We start from the raw sequence: 15,522 nt of genomic DNA, 5'->3' as shown, positions 1-15,522 counted from the left end.
TATCCATATGTATATATTAAAAAGTTCGTTTTAATAATTTTATAATAGAAAAACTAGGCTTTTAATATCAATGTCAGTACGACAAAAGACACAATTTCATATGTGTATAAATTGTGTTTAGTTTTGTTGTTTTGTAGAGAGAATAGTTGATTTTATTTTGGGTTTTGCAGAACATGATTGAGTTTTGCAAATTGAAAGGAAAACAATAACATAACTATTTGGTGCATTTAGGTCAGGGACCAGATATTTTCAGACAGCTTGATCTGGTGACTGCAGAAATAATATTATCTGCAGAATACGTCTTGCTTCTTGCCAACCCGTTTTCTTTCGACTTGTCGATTAGCATATGACCATGTAGTCAAGACAGATTATAAACAGATGGGAAGCTAAAATATCACCATAAATAATACCAGAAGTAGCACTTTAAAAATAGTTTTTTCCGTCAGGCGATCGCACTATAAACTGGATGATTCTGTATATAATTAGTGCATGAACAATCTCATCTGAAATTACCATATGCCAGACAAATTGTCTCCAATATGGGTTAATATGTTGAGCCGCATGCTTACGCGGTCGATGTGTTATTTATTATTTACCTCATTCCTAAGAGTCGGACAATTGAATTTGAAGAGCCAGTGCTTTAGAGAAATAGCACTCTGGCTTACAAAAAATGTTTGGGTAGCTCAACTGACATTATTCAGTAAGGGCTACTCAGGCCATTAGCAATAAACTAACCATCTCTCAAAAGGGAATACGGACCTCATAGAACTGCACAGGACCAAACATACGTTAGTCACCAGAGAACAAGTCATCCTAACAACATTGCAAACTCTATTCTCCTTTACTGGTCGCCATTCCTCGTTAAGGGGTGCTCCAAGCGATTAGCAATAAACTAAACACTTCTGAACAGAATCAGCAACAGGCACTTGGTCAACAGGGAAGAAGTCATCCCAATAATTGCTTAGACTATTAGCTTTTATGTCGATAGAGAAAATCTCCCGGTTTAGTTGTCGATGTGTTCCTGGTGACAATAATCACGTTGCTTTGTCCATATACAAAACGTCTGCAAATGATAATTGCTTACTTGTTGAATGAAATAGACATGATATAACGGTTTCTTTTAAACTTAATTAAGCTAAATTTGTTTCTTCTTTCAAACATAATTTTCTATAAAGAATCGAATAACACAAAACAGACACTCATTAATACATCTTTTCGTAATTGCATTATAAATGCCAAAAGAAAACGTAATTTTAAAGAAAATTAATGGGAATCAAAAGAAAAATGATATTAATTGATTTTATCATTCAAATTACACGTAACATAATATATAAAAATGCTGAAATAATATATAAATCATATATAAATTAGACAAGTTGATAGTAAGTGACATCTAATTATTAGCTGTGGCTACTTGACGTGGCCCGGGATTCTCAATTATATTTCTGTTTTGCTTTTATTTCTTTCGCCTTTTTAAATAGGATTTGGAAAGTTAGGTTTGATTATTACGGTATATAGTTTGCTTATTAAATTAGAAATTGAACCAAATTGATATATAATTCTAAATAAACTTTATATTATAGTTTATTATAGTGATTAGCGTAATATATTTTAATCTCTATAAAATGGTTGAGTGTAAATACCTTTTAAAATATAAAAAGTTAAGCCAGCTTCTTCATCAGCTTTCGTTATCGCTAGCTTCTTCCTACACAATCACTATTTGATTCTGGTTCGTCAAATCAATTAAAATTAGAACTCTGAAATTATTAGTTACTGGTGCAATTTTAAAATGAGGAACGTTTTGTAATACCTTTTTTATCTTTTTAATTTTTCGTATAAAATTTTTGTATCTACATCGAAAGTATTCTTTCTTCTCAAAGTGTCCGCGTTTTTTTTTTTTTAACTTTTTTTATTTTGAACTTTTCGTGTAGTTATTTACACATCTTCAGGAATTTGTGTGAGAGGCTCGGTGGGAATTATGGCGAGGAGTGTGTAAATAGTAGTTGAGTTGTGAGTGAAGATGCGAATAAGGACAGTCGGTCTGCTGGTGGCGGTGGGGGTAGTATCATTAGGAACGGGGGGAGTACCAGTTCTAGGGTCAGTAGCAGGAACGGGTTGGGTATGAGAGGGAGTTATCCAAAGCATTTAAGTGTGTTGGTACTATTTCGGAATGCAACATTATTAAGGGTAGTTTTTTTTTGCGTTTTTATATAAATAGCTTCAAGGATGTTTAGTTTCTTAACATTTATTTCGTGGTGTAGTATTTTTGTGTTGTTAATTAAATTCTCTCTGAAATTCGAGGGGGCAGTGATGTATTTTATGTAAGTGTTGGGATATGGCACTAGTGGTATGCCCAACGTAACTAGTTGCATTGTTTTATATATATATATATATATATATATATATATATATACATATATATATATCCCTGAATGGCTTCCGGGCCTTGATAAGTGGTGACCACCGTGTACAAAAAAAATAACTATTGCAAACTAGTATATGAAAATTATCCACTAAATATTTTTAATTGCATTATATTTTAATCTTCGTTGGCATGTTACTGATTTTTCTCTCTCGTAGTAGGCTATTATTCTATCGCAATATTTTAATATTTTTAATATTTTTAATATATTAATTTAATTTATATTAATTTTATAATTAATTTGCAGTAAATATCATCTAATAAGTATTTTAGAAAACAAATGGATTTTATTAGATTTTTGGGCTACATCATATGTACATATATGGACTTCATAAATCTCTTTATCTGCTCTTTAACTCATTTTATTCTTTGTCAAATAATAAATTTGTCGTAAAATTTAATTTACAAAATTTAATTCCAAATGTTTATTTTTACCATTGCTCTTTCTCTCTCATACATTGAGTTTTTTCATCTAGTTGGGATTGTCTAATGGCTATTGATACTAATATTTATATGGACTTTAAGTTTACAATATTATGCAATCTTTAATCTGAAATTATTTAAAGATTTCCTTGAATATATGTATGTATATACGTGTATCTATATATATATATATATAGAGAGAGAGAGAGAAAGAAAGAAAGAAAGAAAGAGATAGATAGATAGATATGCCGCAGATATCGAAAATTTAAACATTCAGGTGATCGGTCGTCTCCCTCTAGATAGTCTCTGTGCGTCAAGTTGCTGAAATCTGTGTTAAATTGAGTAGTAGTCAACTACCTTGTCAAAATTAACTGCCTCAGTGGCATGCAATATGGTTTTCGTTCTGCTAGATCTACAGCAGATGTGCTAACGGTTATATCTCATAGGATTTGCTAATCTCTTGATGGGGGCTTCTTTTCTAGGACAATTACTCTTGGCGCACCAAATGCCTTTGATATGGTATAGGATAAAGGTCTACTCCACAAAATCTCTAGTTACGGTATAGCTAGAAATATCTTTTCAATTATTAAAGCATCTTTCTCTTATAGGTTCATAAGAGTAGTGGTTGATGGGTGGAAATTAGAAACTCACAGTATTAATGCTGGAATCCCTCAGGGTTCCATCCTGTACTACATCAATGGTCTCCAAAATCACATTTTACGATTATTCGTAGACATTTATGCTGACGATACTACCATCTATGGATACACTTCAAAGGCCGTAAACGACCAAGTTCTATCTGATTCTTTCTTTGATCTTGATCACGTCGTGCAGTGGGGAAAGAGGTGGCTGGTTAATTTTAATGCATCTAAAACTAAGTTTCTATCTTTATATTATCGTCTGACATCAATTGAAATGAATATCTCACGTCTTGGGGAGGTTCCATGTTTTGACAAGCTTCTGTGTCTGATCTTTACTTCTATTTTGAGTTGGAATACGCACATTAATCCGTTACCAGGTTACTGGGAAAATGGGGAGATTACTTTACCGCTCCAATAGATATCTCAATTCAAGAATGGGCAATGCAAATAAAAAATATATTGTAAAAAAAATTGGTTAGGTTAAAAAAAATAGGTTAGGTGGGGATTTTTTTTTTTTTTGCCAGAAATGTGTTTAGAAAAAACATACGAAAAGCCATGTGAAATTAGTCACGTTTGAAAGCACACTTCTGAAGTCATAGACAAAGGACATTTCTCCATATAGAATTTCTCCATATAGGATTCTATGGGTTATGTTTTTAGTCAGTCAGCCAGAGAGAGTCAGTCAGAGAGTCAGTTGGTCAGGCAAGAGTTGACAGTCAGTTGGAGAGGAGAGTCCCTTAGAGGCGAAGGGTAGAAGATTAACCATGTAGATACAAGCTGAATTCCTGACGTTATCGACCGGCCGATCCGATGAATAAAGTAGTCATCATTATGTTGTAGCTGTTGTCTTGTGTCATCCATCATCAGGAACGAAACGTAATTGTGTTTATCATCTTATAATGGACATTTTGTAACCCTTCGAAGATTATGTATCTCCCCCTCCCTCCTATGTGTTAACAACTGTATCATGCATCACTCAGTCCGTATTTAATATGAAACCTCCAAGAATTGTTACAGTCGTCGTCATGAGTTAATATATATAAATGTCTTCTCTCCCTCATAATCACTATCCTCATTCGTGTATTATGAGTCCCCGTCATCTCCAATATGTATCCCTACACAACAGGAGTACTGTTGCACATCTGGGCAGGAGTTGCTAGAAGCAACTTATCTTGCCTTGCAGAGCTCAAAATAGACTTCGTAGCTTAGTGGAGATGCCTTTCTTTCTTCCTTGGAACCTCTTTCACACAGAAGAGACATTGCGAGCCTGTCTCTGTTTTATCTTTATTTTCATAGCAAGTACTCGTCTGAGCTCGAATTTATGGTCCTCCTGGCCTTTCACGAAGAACACTCGTCTAGTTGAAACCACTAAATCAATAATTTCATCCACTCAATATATGTGCTTAAACCTAAACGTAGATTCCATGAACAAAGATTCTTTCTTAGAACTGCACGCATGTGGAACTTTGTTCCGTTTTCCTACTTTCCAACTGACTACAATATGGTTCTCTTCAAGTCCAACGTAAACAAGTCTGAGGGGCCGTCCCCTTAAGTAATCCAATTCACCAAATGTCAATTACTAACGATTACTACGATAGTTTCCCATTGACAACCGTACACTCATTAACCCTTTATCCTCGAGTCATTCGGGCTTTGATAAGTGGTGATTTTTGTGTAAAAAAAAATTCTCTTCACAGTAGCCGAATGGATACGGCCATTGCTTATCAAGCCAATGATGGCTTGTGTCGCCGGGTTCGAATCTATCGACTGGTGTTTACCGTGACACCCTGCAAGGATGAAACACTAGTGTCTATAGGTATTTAATTATTATAGTAAATAATATATATATATATATATATATATATATATATATATATATATATATTGAATAAATTACAAAAGACTATATTGCTCTGTAATTACATTGGGCTTCTTAAATATGGATTGGTAAATATTATAGGAAAATAATATATTTTCACAGATATATATGTGTGTGTGTGTGTGCGTGCGTGTGTGTACCCTACTGTTTGTGTGGGCATGCTTTACTGCATGCGTTTTCCCGATTTCCCCTGTCTTCCTTATTTTTTTAACATGTGAGAGTGTCTTTAGAAAATGCCTCCATTATACTTACCGCATTGTGGTGCAGAGCCATTTTAAACTTTTCGAAATACAGATACTCCTTTGCTTCATTCGGGTCCAAGTCATGGTAACGGTCTCTGGCTGCATATCCAAATGAATCAAATTCTCCATCAGGATTGATGAGGATGCTGGTCGGAGCCTTCTGGTTATTAATTCCTGGATCTCCTCCTTCCCATTTCCTCATCATATGAATGCTTTCTGGGTCGCGAGTAAAACTAAATGCGTAACCGCTGTACATGGTACCGAAGTCGATGGCTACAATCACAATGTAGTTGGAAGTGTCATCGTTTTCAATCAGCACGGCCGGTCCATCGCCACACACCAGCGACATGTTTGGGTCAACGGGATCTTTGTGTATAATCGTCGTCTTCTGGTAAGGGCTGCTCAGTGAAGAATGTCGCTCATAGTAGGGAGACTGTTCAGTTGCATCCAATGATTCAGACGATACTCCCATGATATTGACGGACAAGTTTTTGACGTTTTTACGGTGGAAACCCGTACGATTTTCGCTCTCTTTCTCTGTATTTATACTGAATGGTGTGTCCTGGGGCGCCGATTTTGTATCAAGACTGCTACTGATTCCAATTCCGACTGGGGAGCGGAGACCGTGACTCGAGTTAACCTGGTAAGCGTTTTCGTTCTTTCGGGTTGAATTTTGACCTGTAGCACTGGGACTGGCTCGCACTTCCGGTCTGTTTTCAGTGTTATCACATCTTTCCTCCTGTTTCTTGTGATACACAATGTGGTCAGTGCTTTCTCGTTTTATGCGAGTTGTGTTGCGAACTTCAGGCCCGCTTTCCCTCAGATCGTGTGTTCCTACTGAAGCTTCCGCTGCACTGTACAGATCCTCGAACTGTTGGCGATACCGGGGTTCACTTTTTCGATTTGGATGATTTTCAGGTGTCGAAAATGCGGTCTTATATTCTGAAATTAGAAAAAAAAAAGTGTTGTAGTTTGCTTAAAACATTAAAGCATACTTCGGTATAAGATATAACACTGCAAGAATATACTCAGTGGTAAAAAAGAAGACTAAATATTGAATAACAAGGCGATGTTTTATAATCTTACTTGCTTCCATCTTTCCTCCTCGATAAGTAGAGTCTTATGCCCGTTCGAAATTTCACGATATTTCAAGTATATGATCTTGCAGTAGTGATTAAGTTAGCTAATGTAAATTATTACAAGGGTCAACTTTAGTGCATATCCAGATGACCTTATTCTGCAAACAGAATGGTACCTATAGATGGGTGACGTGAATTTGAAGCGAGGGGGGGGCAGAGGTCAACTGCGATAGATAAAATAGTCGACCGATATGAATATATGACAAAAATGATCACGTTTTTGAGCGAAAAAAATTAACGTTTTTAGTCAGTTCCTTCTTATAGAATAACGTAAGGCGCTACCATTTGGTATATTTTCCGGAAAACGTGGAACGAACAGACTAAACTAACTAATGTGATAGATATAACTGTAAAAATTGTTAAATAAGAGTTATGCCCCTTTAGGTTAAGATATTAAGTGTTAATCCTAAAAAAAATATATTTCACTACTTCTATTAATCATCTATTAATTCTTTATTATATATTAAGGTAATAAGTATAATATCCTAATTGGAGAAAGGTCAGCTGATGGTCTACTTGTGATGCATGTCTGATGCTCTGCATAACCTTTTGTTTAGCTCCCCCTTACCTAAACCGAAACTCTTTAAAAATATGACGACAGTACAATCTAAAAATAAGCTTAAACCAGGCTTAGGAACAAACAAATTCAACTTGCCTCCTCCCTTGAGGCTTGCATTCACAAATATCCGTGGGCTTAGAACTAATTTAGCTGATGTTGAAGCATTTCTCTTAACAAATATCCCGGATATCTTAGCACTAAGTGAGACTAACCTACACTCCTCCTTCCCCTCTAACTACTTTAACATGCCTGGATACCTCCAACTCTGCCGTAAGGACTCTGACAGACACAGGCACGGACTTGGAGTTTACATTCGTAATACCCTTCCCCTGTCTAGAGAAACAAACCTAGAAACGGATGATCAAGACTTTATATGCTTTAGACTAAACAGGCAACACAATATTAGCTACTTTTATTTTCTCTACCGCTCTCCCTCGACTCAGGACTGCACCATAATAAACAAAGTCTCTGACAGTATAGACACGGCACTATCCCTCGGCACTAGCGCACAAATACATGTATTTGGTGACTTTAATGTCCACCACAAAAACTGGCTTGAATTCTCTACTTACACAGATACAGCGGGCAGCACATCTCATAGCTTCACTATATCTCACTCCCTATCACAAATTGTTACGTTTCCAACCCGTTTCCCTGACCAGGAAGAACAACACGCATCACTTCTAGATCTGTTTTTGACCACAGTTCCCGATGACTGCATAACGAAGGCCCACAGCCCACTCGGTAACGCTGATCATGCAGTGATAATGGTTGAAATCGCCCTAAACTCTAGATCCAAAACTGAAGAGCCAGTGCTCAAAGCAACAAGATATTATAAAAAGGTTGACTGGGAAGCCATCAGGTAACTAAACAGAGATGCCCCATGGAGAAATATTTTTTCTCTCCCTGCTGAACAGTGTGCAAACGAGACCACTGAATGGTTCAAAACTGCAATCGAAGCGCATGTTCCCATGCGGAAATTTTATAGTAAGTCCCACTCTCCCCAATGGTTTACGTCGACTTGCGCAACTGCCATTGCTCAAAGCAGCATGCATACCGCAGATTTAACCGACATAAGTCCAGTTCAAACAGACTGAAGTATATAGAAGCTAGAAATAACGTTAAGAAAGAAATAGCGACAGCTAAGAGAGAATTTACGGAAACCATTAAAAAACGCATCGAAGCACAAAAACTAGGAACTCGTGACTTCTGGAAAATCTACAACAGTGTAGTAAATATCGGGCAATCAACAATTCCCCCACTAACCAACAATCACGAGGTTGTTTGCTCAGTAACTGAGAAGGCTAACATGCTTGCCAGTCGGTTTGCCTCAAAGTCCACACTGGACCCTTCCAACCACCCCCTACATGACTTTCCTATGCGGACAGATGCCACGCTAGATGATCTGAGAATCACCCCTGCTCAGGTGCATGCCATCATAAAAACCTTGACACTGCAAAAGCATGTGGACCCATCTCATTCCAGCTGTGCTATTAAAAAAGTGCTCAGTCGAAGTAGCTCCAGTTCTCTCCAAACTCTACAACAAATGCCTTAATGAAGCTTGCTTTCGAGGCTGTTGGAAAACTGTTTCTGTTGTACCAGTATTCAAGAATTCTGGCGAAAGGACTGACCCATCAAATTATCGCCCCATTAGCCTCCTCCCACTTTTTGCCAAAATATTTGAGACCTTAATTAACCAAGCTCTAGTCCAGCACCTTACAGATGCTAAACTTCTGACTGACCAGCAATATGGATTTAGACAAGCCCGTTCCACAGCAAACATCCTAACTCTAATCTCTGAACGTATATACCATTCACTGGACAAAGCGGGGGAGGGCAGAACGGTAGCTCTAGATATATCTAAGGCTTTTGACAGGGTATGGCATGATGGTCTCCTCAGGAAAATCGGATCATACGGTATCACTGGTAGAATACTTAACATAATTAAATCCTTCTTAGATAAGAGAAAAATCCAGGTTGTCCTCGACGGTCGTACATCTAAACAATATGATATAAATGCGGGAGTGCCCCAGGGTTCTATCCTTGGACCTCTATTGTTCCTGATATTCATAAATGACCTCCCCGACAAAATTGCCTCTGAGATGGGTATATATGCTGATGACACTACAGTCTATGTCAGGCAAGACAGGAAGACGAATGAACACATTTCTAAAGAAATGGAAGAAACACTAGAGGAACACCTCCAATCTGTGGCGGAATGGGGACAAAAATGGATGGTCACATTCAATGCCGCCAAGACTAAACTAGTTTCATTAAATAATTACAAGAAACCTTCTCTACCACCTATAGCAATGGCCATGACTCTTTATCTGAGAGTACATCTTTCAAACTCCTTGGCCTAACGTTCACAGGAAACATGAGTTGGAACAATTACATTTAAGGCATTGCCAGGGCCGCTGCAAGAAAGGTGGGCTCTCTCTACCGTGCTAGACAACTACTAACACCCGAAAGTATCCTGTACTTCTATAAGGCCACCATTCGCCCATGTATGGAGTATTGCTGTCACATCTGGGCTGGTGCATCTGCTACTAGTCTCTCGCCTCTTGACAAAGTTCAAAAGAGAGTCGCAAACCTTATAGGCCCTGAACTGGCATCTAAGCTTCAGCCTCTGTCCCATCGACGAAATGTTGCATCCCTCTGCTTTTCTACAAGTATTTTAGTGGTGAATGCTCTGACGAACTGCAATCATTTGTGCCCCCACGACGTGAGCACCCTTGACAAACCCGACAGGCTGCTAAATCCCACCCACAGACTGTAGAGATCCCTAGATGTAAAAGATCTTTCTACTCCAATAGTTTCTTCCCTAGAACCATTAGACTTTGGAATTCCATTCCAGGTCCCTGCTTCCCCAACAGTACTGACATGCAGAAGTTCAAGTGTAACGTGAACCGACATCTTGCTGCCCAAATCCCTACATAGTACCCCAGTAGTTGTTGCACCTGATAGTAGCCCCCTACACCAAAGTGGCAATTTGCCTTGTTTGGGGTGAAAATGTAATAAAAAAAAATTAATTAATTATGGCTAATTCAGTAATTATATATATGTTATGCTCATATGCATGTAATATATAGAGTGCGTCTGGTGTTTGAGAACATCATTTATTTTATCAATTCTTTTCTGTATATTAAATCAACCATGGGAGATAATAAACTAACACAGAAAATGAAAAGATATGCTGTAATAGTTGCAATCGTGGCAGAACACAGCGATTTGCAAATCGCGCAATTTCTTAAAGTCGTCCAATCTCTTTGTTTTTAAAGTTCCCAAAGACTTAGAAGATAATGATTGCCAAATTTCTCCTGCTGCTAAACGTAAAAATTACCAGCAGTGCTCTGACAGCATAAGAACACGCGAGTTTAGTCAACAAATTCAGAATATTATTGATGAGAGCCTTGAAAATCAATGACGCCAATTTGCCAAAGATCCTGGTGTTTCCGAAGCTACAATTTGAAGGACTGTCGATGAGAATCTTCTATACAAGTCGTATGTGATGAAGAGAGGTCAGTTTATGCCCAAGGCCACCAAACTAAAACGTTTCGTGAGATCCAAGAGACTTTCAAACAAACTGAAACATCCTGCTCAACAAAACATGCTTTGAGTTTTTTTTTTTAAACAAAAAGAACTTTGACCAGGTCCAAAAAGTAAACAAAGAACGACAGATGGCTATGTGCTGAGTCATGCACACAAAATTTCCTGCAACTGTTATGGTTTGGGGGTTGTTAGCAATGAAGGGCATGTGATGCCACCACATTTTTTTCCACAACGAGTAAGAGTCAATTCTGCTGCTTACATTGATGTCGTGTGTACTGGTGTAAAACCTTGGATCGATAGAGTAAGAAATGGGAGACCCTACATTTTTTTTCAACAAGACTCTGCACCATCATATATGATTCAAACACCTCAGGATTAGTTAGCAGAACATTTTCATGGTCACATTACGCTCAACTTGTGGCCTCCAAGCTCTCCAGACCTTAATCCGCTTTATTATTATTTTTTTTATTACATTTTCCCCCCAAACAAGGCACATTGCCACTTTGATGTAGAGGGCTACTATCAGAGACATAAGGTACAGGGATACTATGTAGGGAGTTGGGCAGCAAGATGTCGGTTCACGTTACACTTGAACTTCTGCATGTCAGTATAGTTGGGGAAGGAGGAACCCGGAAGGGAATTCCAAAGTCTAGCGGTTCTGGGGAAGAAAATACTGGAGTAGAAGGCTCTCTTAAATCTAGAAATCTCAACTATGAATGGGTGGGATTTTGCTGCTTGTCGGGTTTGTCGGGGCTATTTACCTAGAGGGGGTACAAGTGCTTGCAGTTCGTCGGAGCATTCACCGTTAAAGTACTTGTAGAACAGGCGGAGGGATGCTACATTTCGTCAATGGGACAGAGGCTGAAGCTTAGATGACAGTTCAGGACCTATCAGGTTGGCGACTCTCTTTTGAACCTTGTCTAGGAGTGAGACTAGTAGCAGATGCACCAGCCCAAATATGACAACAATACTCCATACATGGGCGAATTATAACCTTATAATACTTTCGGCTTTAGTAGCTTTCTGGCACGGTAGAAAGAACCTACCTTCTTCGCAGCAGTCCTGGCAATGCTCTCAATGTAATTATTCCAACTCATGTTTCCTGTGAACGTTAAACCAAGGAGATTAAAAGATTACGTATAGGTGTTTTTGAGAGAGATGCTGATAGACATCCTCACAATACTAAAGATTCTCTGAAAGCATCCATAATCAGAGTAATAGACAACATCGACGAGAACCATCCTATACGCGATTGCCAAAGGTTTGAGTCTCGAATAGAAGTTGTCATTGAAGCGGAGGGAGATTTTAGTGAATGAAATTACTAAATAAGAGGTTTGCTTATCTACCAACGTTATTTTGTTTAATTACATATGTGTTGTTGTTGTTTGTATTTTAATTATCCTTAAATATGTAAAAAAAAAAAAAAAAAAAAAAGTTCTCAAACACCGGGCGCGCCCTGCATATATATTAAGTTATATAAAATCCATCAAAGTAGATTGATAGACTAAGACTACGAGAAATAATCTCTATTTATGAATATAGTTAAGGCTTATATTTTTCTTGTATGTTTTAGGTTAATTGTGAACAATAAACAAGTGCGAATTGTTTACTTAAAATATGTGGTATTTCCTAATTGTTAACGTTTAAGGTAATCGCTTGTTATTTTTTTTTACTCGAAAGCGCCAAATTATAGCTATTGTAAAAGAACACACGTTTAAAGCTCTCAGAAGCCATACAAAACTGTCCGCAAAGATTCTTGGCGTAACGGGTAATATACTAGGTAAAATTCCGTGCTAAGCAACATTCATCTGACGGTTGAAGGGTAAATCCTTAGCGCGGGCTTTACTAAGAATACAGCTGTGAATGTCTTAAAAGTTATACCCAATCGTGGCTGACAGAACGAGAACATACTATTCTCGTTGATTAAATAAAAGGTTTCATTTTGGCATTCTAGGCAGATTTCCAAGTTTGGCAGAAAGATTTCCAAATTCGGCCTGATACGCCTGGAGAAGATCAGATTAGCGTTCTAGGTAATCCGTTAGTATTATTTTTTTCCTTAGTGTTTTCCTCACCCTGACATTGATATTAAAAGTCTACTTTTTCTATTTAAAAATTAGTAAAACGAACTTCTTAATATACTCAGTCATGGATATGTGAGCGACTATATCATAGTTAACTAATTTGCATAATTCTTTGAAAAACAACCGTTAATTAATTACTTATTCACTTTTTATAGTTTCTGATTAGATTATTGGTTCTATTTTATTATTACGCTGAATTCTATTTATGCATAGTTTCTACATTCTGCATCATTGTAGAATTATAGATAAAAACGGTACACGGAAAACAGTACACGGAAATGTGTGTGTGTGTGTGTGTGTGTGTGTGTGTGTGTGTGTGTGTGTGTGTGTGTGTGTGTGTGTGTGTGTCATTATTGGTATGGTGCAAAAAAGTCTCTATCAAAATCTCCTCTGAATATTTGGTGACCCGAGTTGAAATTTAATATATAGAGTATTTGGACCTGTAGCACACTTTCAAATTGGTTTTTAGCCGGGAAAATTGCTTATGGCACGTATCTTTGTAACTTTTGAAATCGCTACTACATATTAGGTACAATATAATAACAAATAGAGAATTGTCTCTATAATAATAAATACGTAATCTGCATAAATTAAAATATCATATTTAAGCGTATCTTACGACCGGGCAACGCCGACAGCATGTTAGTTTCTGTATAAAAAAAATTGAAGTAAACAAGATGCTATTTTCCCCTCGATAACTATATCATCCGTTCTCTAATGTCATTCTTTTAGAAGTTACTATTGTTAGTGGCAGGCATTTTTATGACAAGAAAAAATATTGATATTTTTCAAATAAAATCAAAAATTATTTTCTATCTTTTTTTAAAATACAGCATTTTTTTTGGTAAGCGTAACTCTTAGCTGCATTTCAAAGGAGAAATATTTTGTTTGTTGTTGTTGTTTCTCGTTTCGTCATCATCATTTTATTTTTATCAGGCTCTCCGTGATGAAAGAGATAAACATTTTATGGATTCGTTAAGACGTTCTACGATTTCTTCATATCTAATTGGCTCGTGCATGTTTGCGACAAAATCGTCGCTTGTGGATTCTCATAACGACAAAATTGTTTTGTTTTTTAACTCGAACAGAAAACAGATACGCATCGAAAGAACCGTTTGTTGCATCGAACAATACAAAATTTCATTTAAATAAATACATTCGCCAATGAGACAATGTAGAACTTAATTACAATACTTTCATTGTTTCTATGACATTGTTACTATATTTACTCAAACACTAGTGCCACACTGAGTAAAAAATGACGGACAAATATGTTTTCCTGGTGTTTGTAGTGACCTTATCTAGATATAATACATTTAATATAAAGTATTAAATTATGCATATAAAATCATAAATTACTTCAGTAGTTCTACGAGGGGCGTTTTAAAAGTAATTCCTCCTATTTTTATTCTGCCCGGATATATCAAAGGAGAGTGGAAATTTCATCCTTATTATCTTATGATGACTGAATCGTGCATTCATGACCGGAAAGTTTTATTTCTCTGTTATTTATATTGACGGTGTGAAACTCTATGAAAAAAAGTCATGTCATGGAATTGAGTCAGAAGCAGATATGCGTCACTAAATTCCTAGTAAAAGGGCATTGAGAATTTTGGTAACAATGTAGGAAAATAAATTCTGGAGTTCAATAGGTCGCTCGTTTTAATGGTACAACTCCTGTTTTCGTGGCCCATCGGCAGTTTTAGTTTTAAAAAATAGGAAACCTTACTTTTGGAAAGACTTTCGTCTGACAAAAGCGCACTCCGGACTCGCATGCACTGCCTTAGTTCATCCTTGGAAAAAGTCTACTGAGAATGATGGTGACTATGTGAAAAATTAATTCTGGGACGCAAAAGTCGCTCGTCTTAATGGTATAACTCCTGTCTTCGTAATTCTTTTAGTTAAAAAATAAGAGGTTTTACTTTTTGGACGACCCTCGCATGATTATATGTAAATTACCATTATCATTTCTGATGATCGTAAGAAAAACACAAACTTTTTAGTATATAGTGGAGTATTTCTTTCAAGATTAATTTCTGGGCGAGGAATATTATTTTTCGTATTCTGTTAGTCGTAGTCGACACTTAAACGGCAAAATATCGGCAAACAACTAAATTGCTTCTCATATACGTTTCTTCATGATTTTTATATATATCCCATTTTCAAAGGAATCAATATTCAAGAGTTTATCTTATTTGCATATTACATTACAGAAAACTTGTGTTAATAATTAGCTTTAAATTTTTAATGAAAATTAATAATAAAATTGGTTTAAGTATTCTATTTAGAAATATTATATAACGTATAATTATTTAATTACTTTTTAATTTAATTTACATTTAATTTGTTTTTAATTATTAGTATAATCAAAATCACATGCGTTTAAAAACGGAAGTAAATTTTCATTTAACATATGATCTATTTCCCTTAAAACTATGAGATTATTTTCCTGCTTGAATTTCATATATGAAGATGATTATGTTTTATGCTTCCAAAAATCCAAAATATGGTCAACTTTCAGGAAAGTCGTAACAACTTAAAATATTTGGTGTATCTTAATTAGTATTTGACTAAATTCCCCGCC

The 15,522-nt window shown here is 36.5% G+C and overlaps 1 protein-coding gene across 1 annotated transcript in view; it reads right to left on the bottom strand.

Moving 5' to 3' along the window:
- The window catches only part of LOC145283556 (heat shock 70 kDa protein 12A-like), a 467,888-nt gene that overhangs the window by 238,403 nt on the left and 213,963 nt on the right, over window positions 1-15,522 (bottom strand). Inside the window, exon 2 of the mRNA XM_080132440.1 lies at window positions 5,618-6,549. Coding sequence (XP_079988566.1) covers window positions 5,618-6,549 — 932 coding nt within the window. The remainder of the gene's footprint in view (window positions 1-5,617; window positions 6,550-15,522) is intronic.

The sequence above is a fragment of the Euprymna scolopes genome, chromosome 8, assembly GCF_053919585.1.
Source record: "Euprymna scolopes isolate OS-2025 chromosome 8, ASM5391958v1, whole genome shotgun sequence".
NCBI lineage: Eukaryota > Metazoa > Mollusca > Cephalopoda > Sepiida > Sepiolidae > Euprymna > Euprymna scolopes.
Note: the sequence above shows the minus strand (reverse complement) of the source record. Positions and strands in the feature narration are given on the sequence as shown.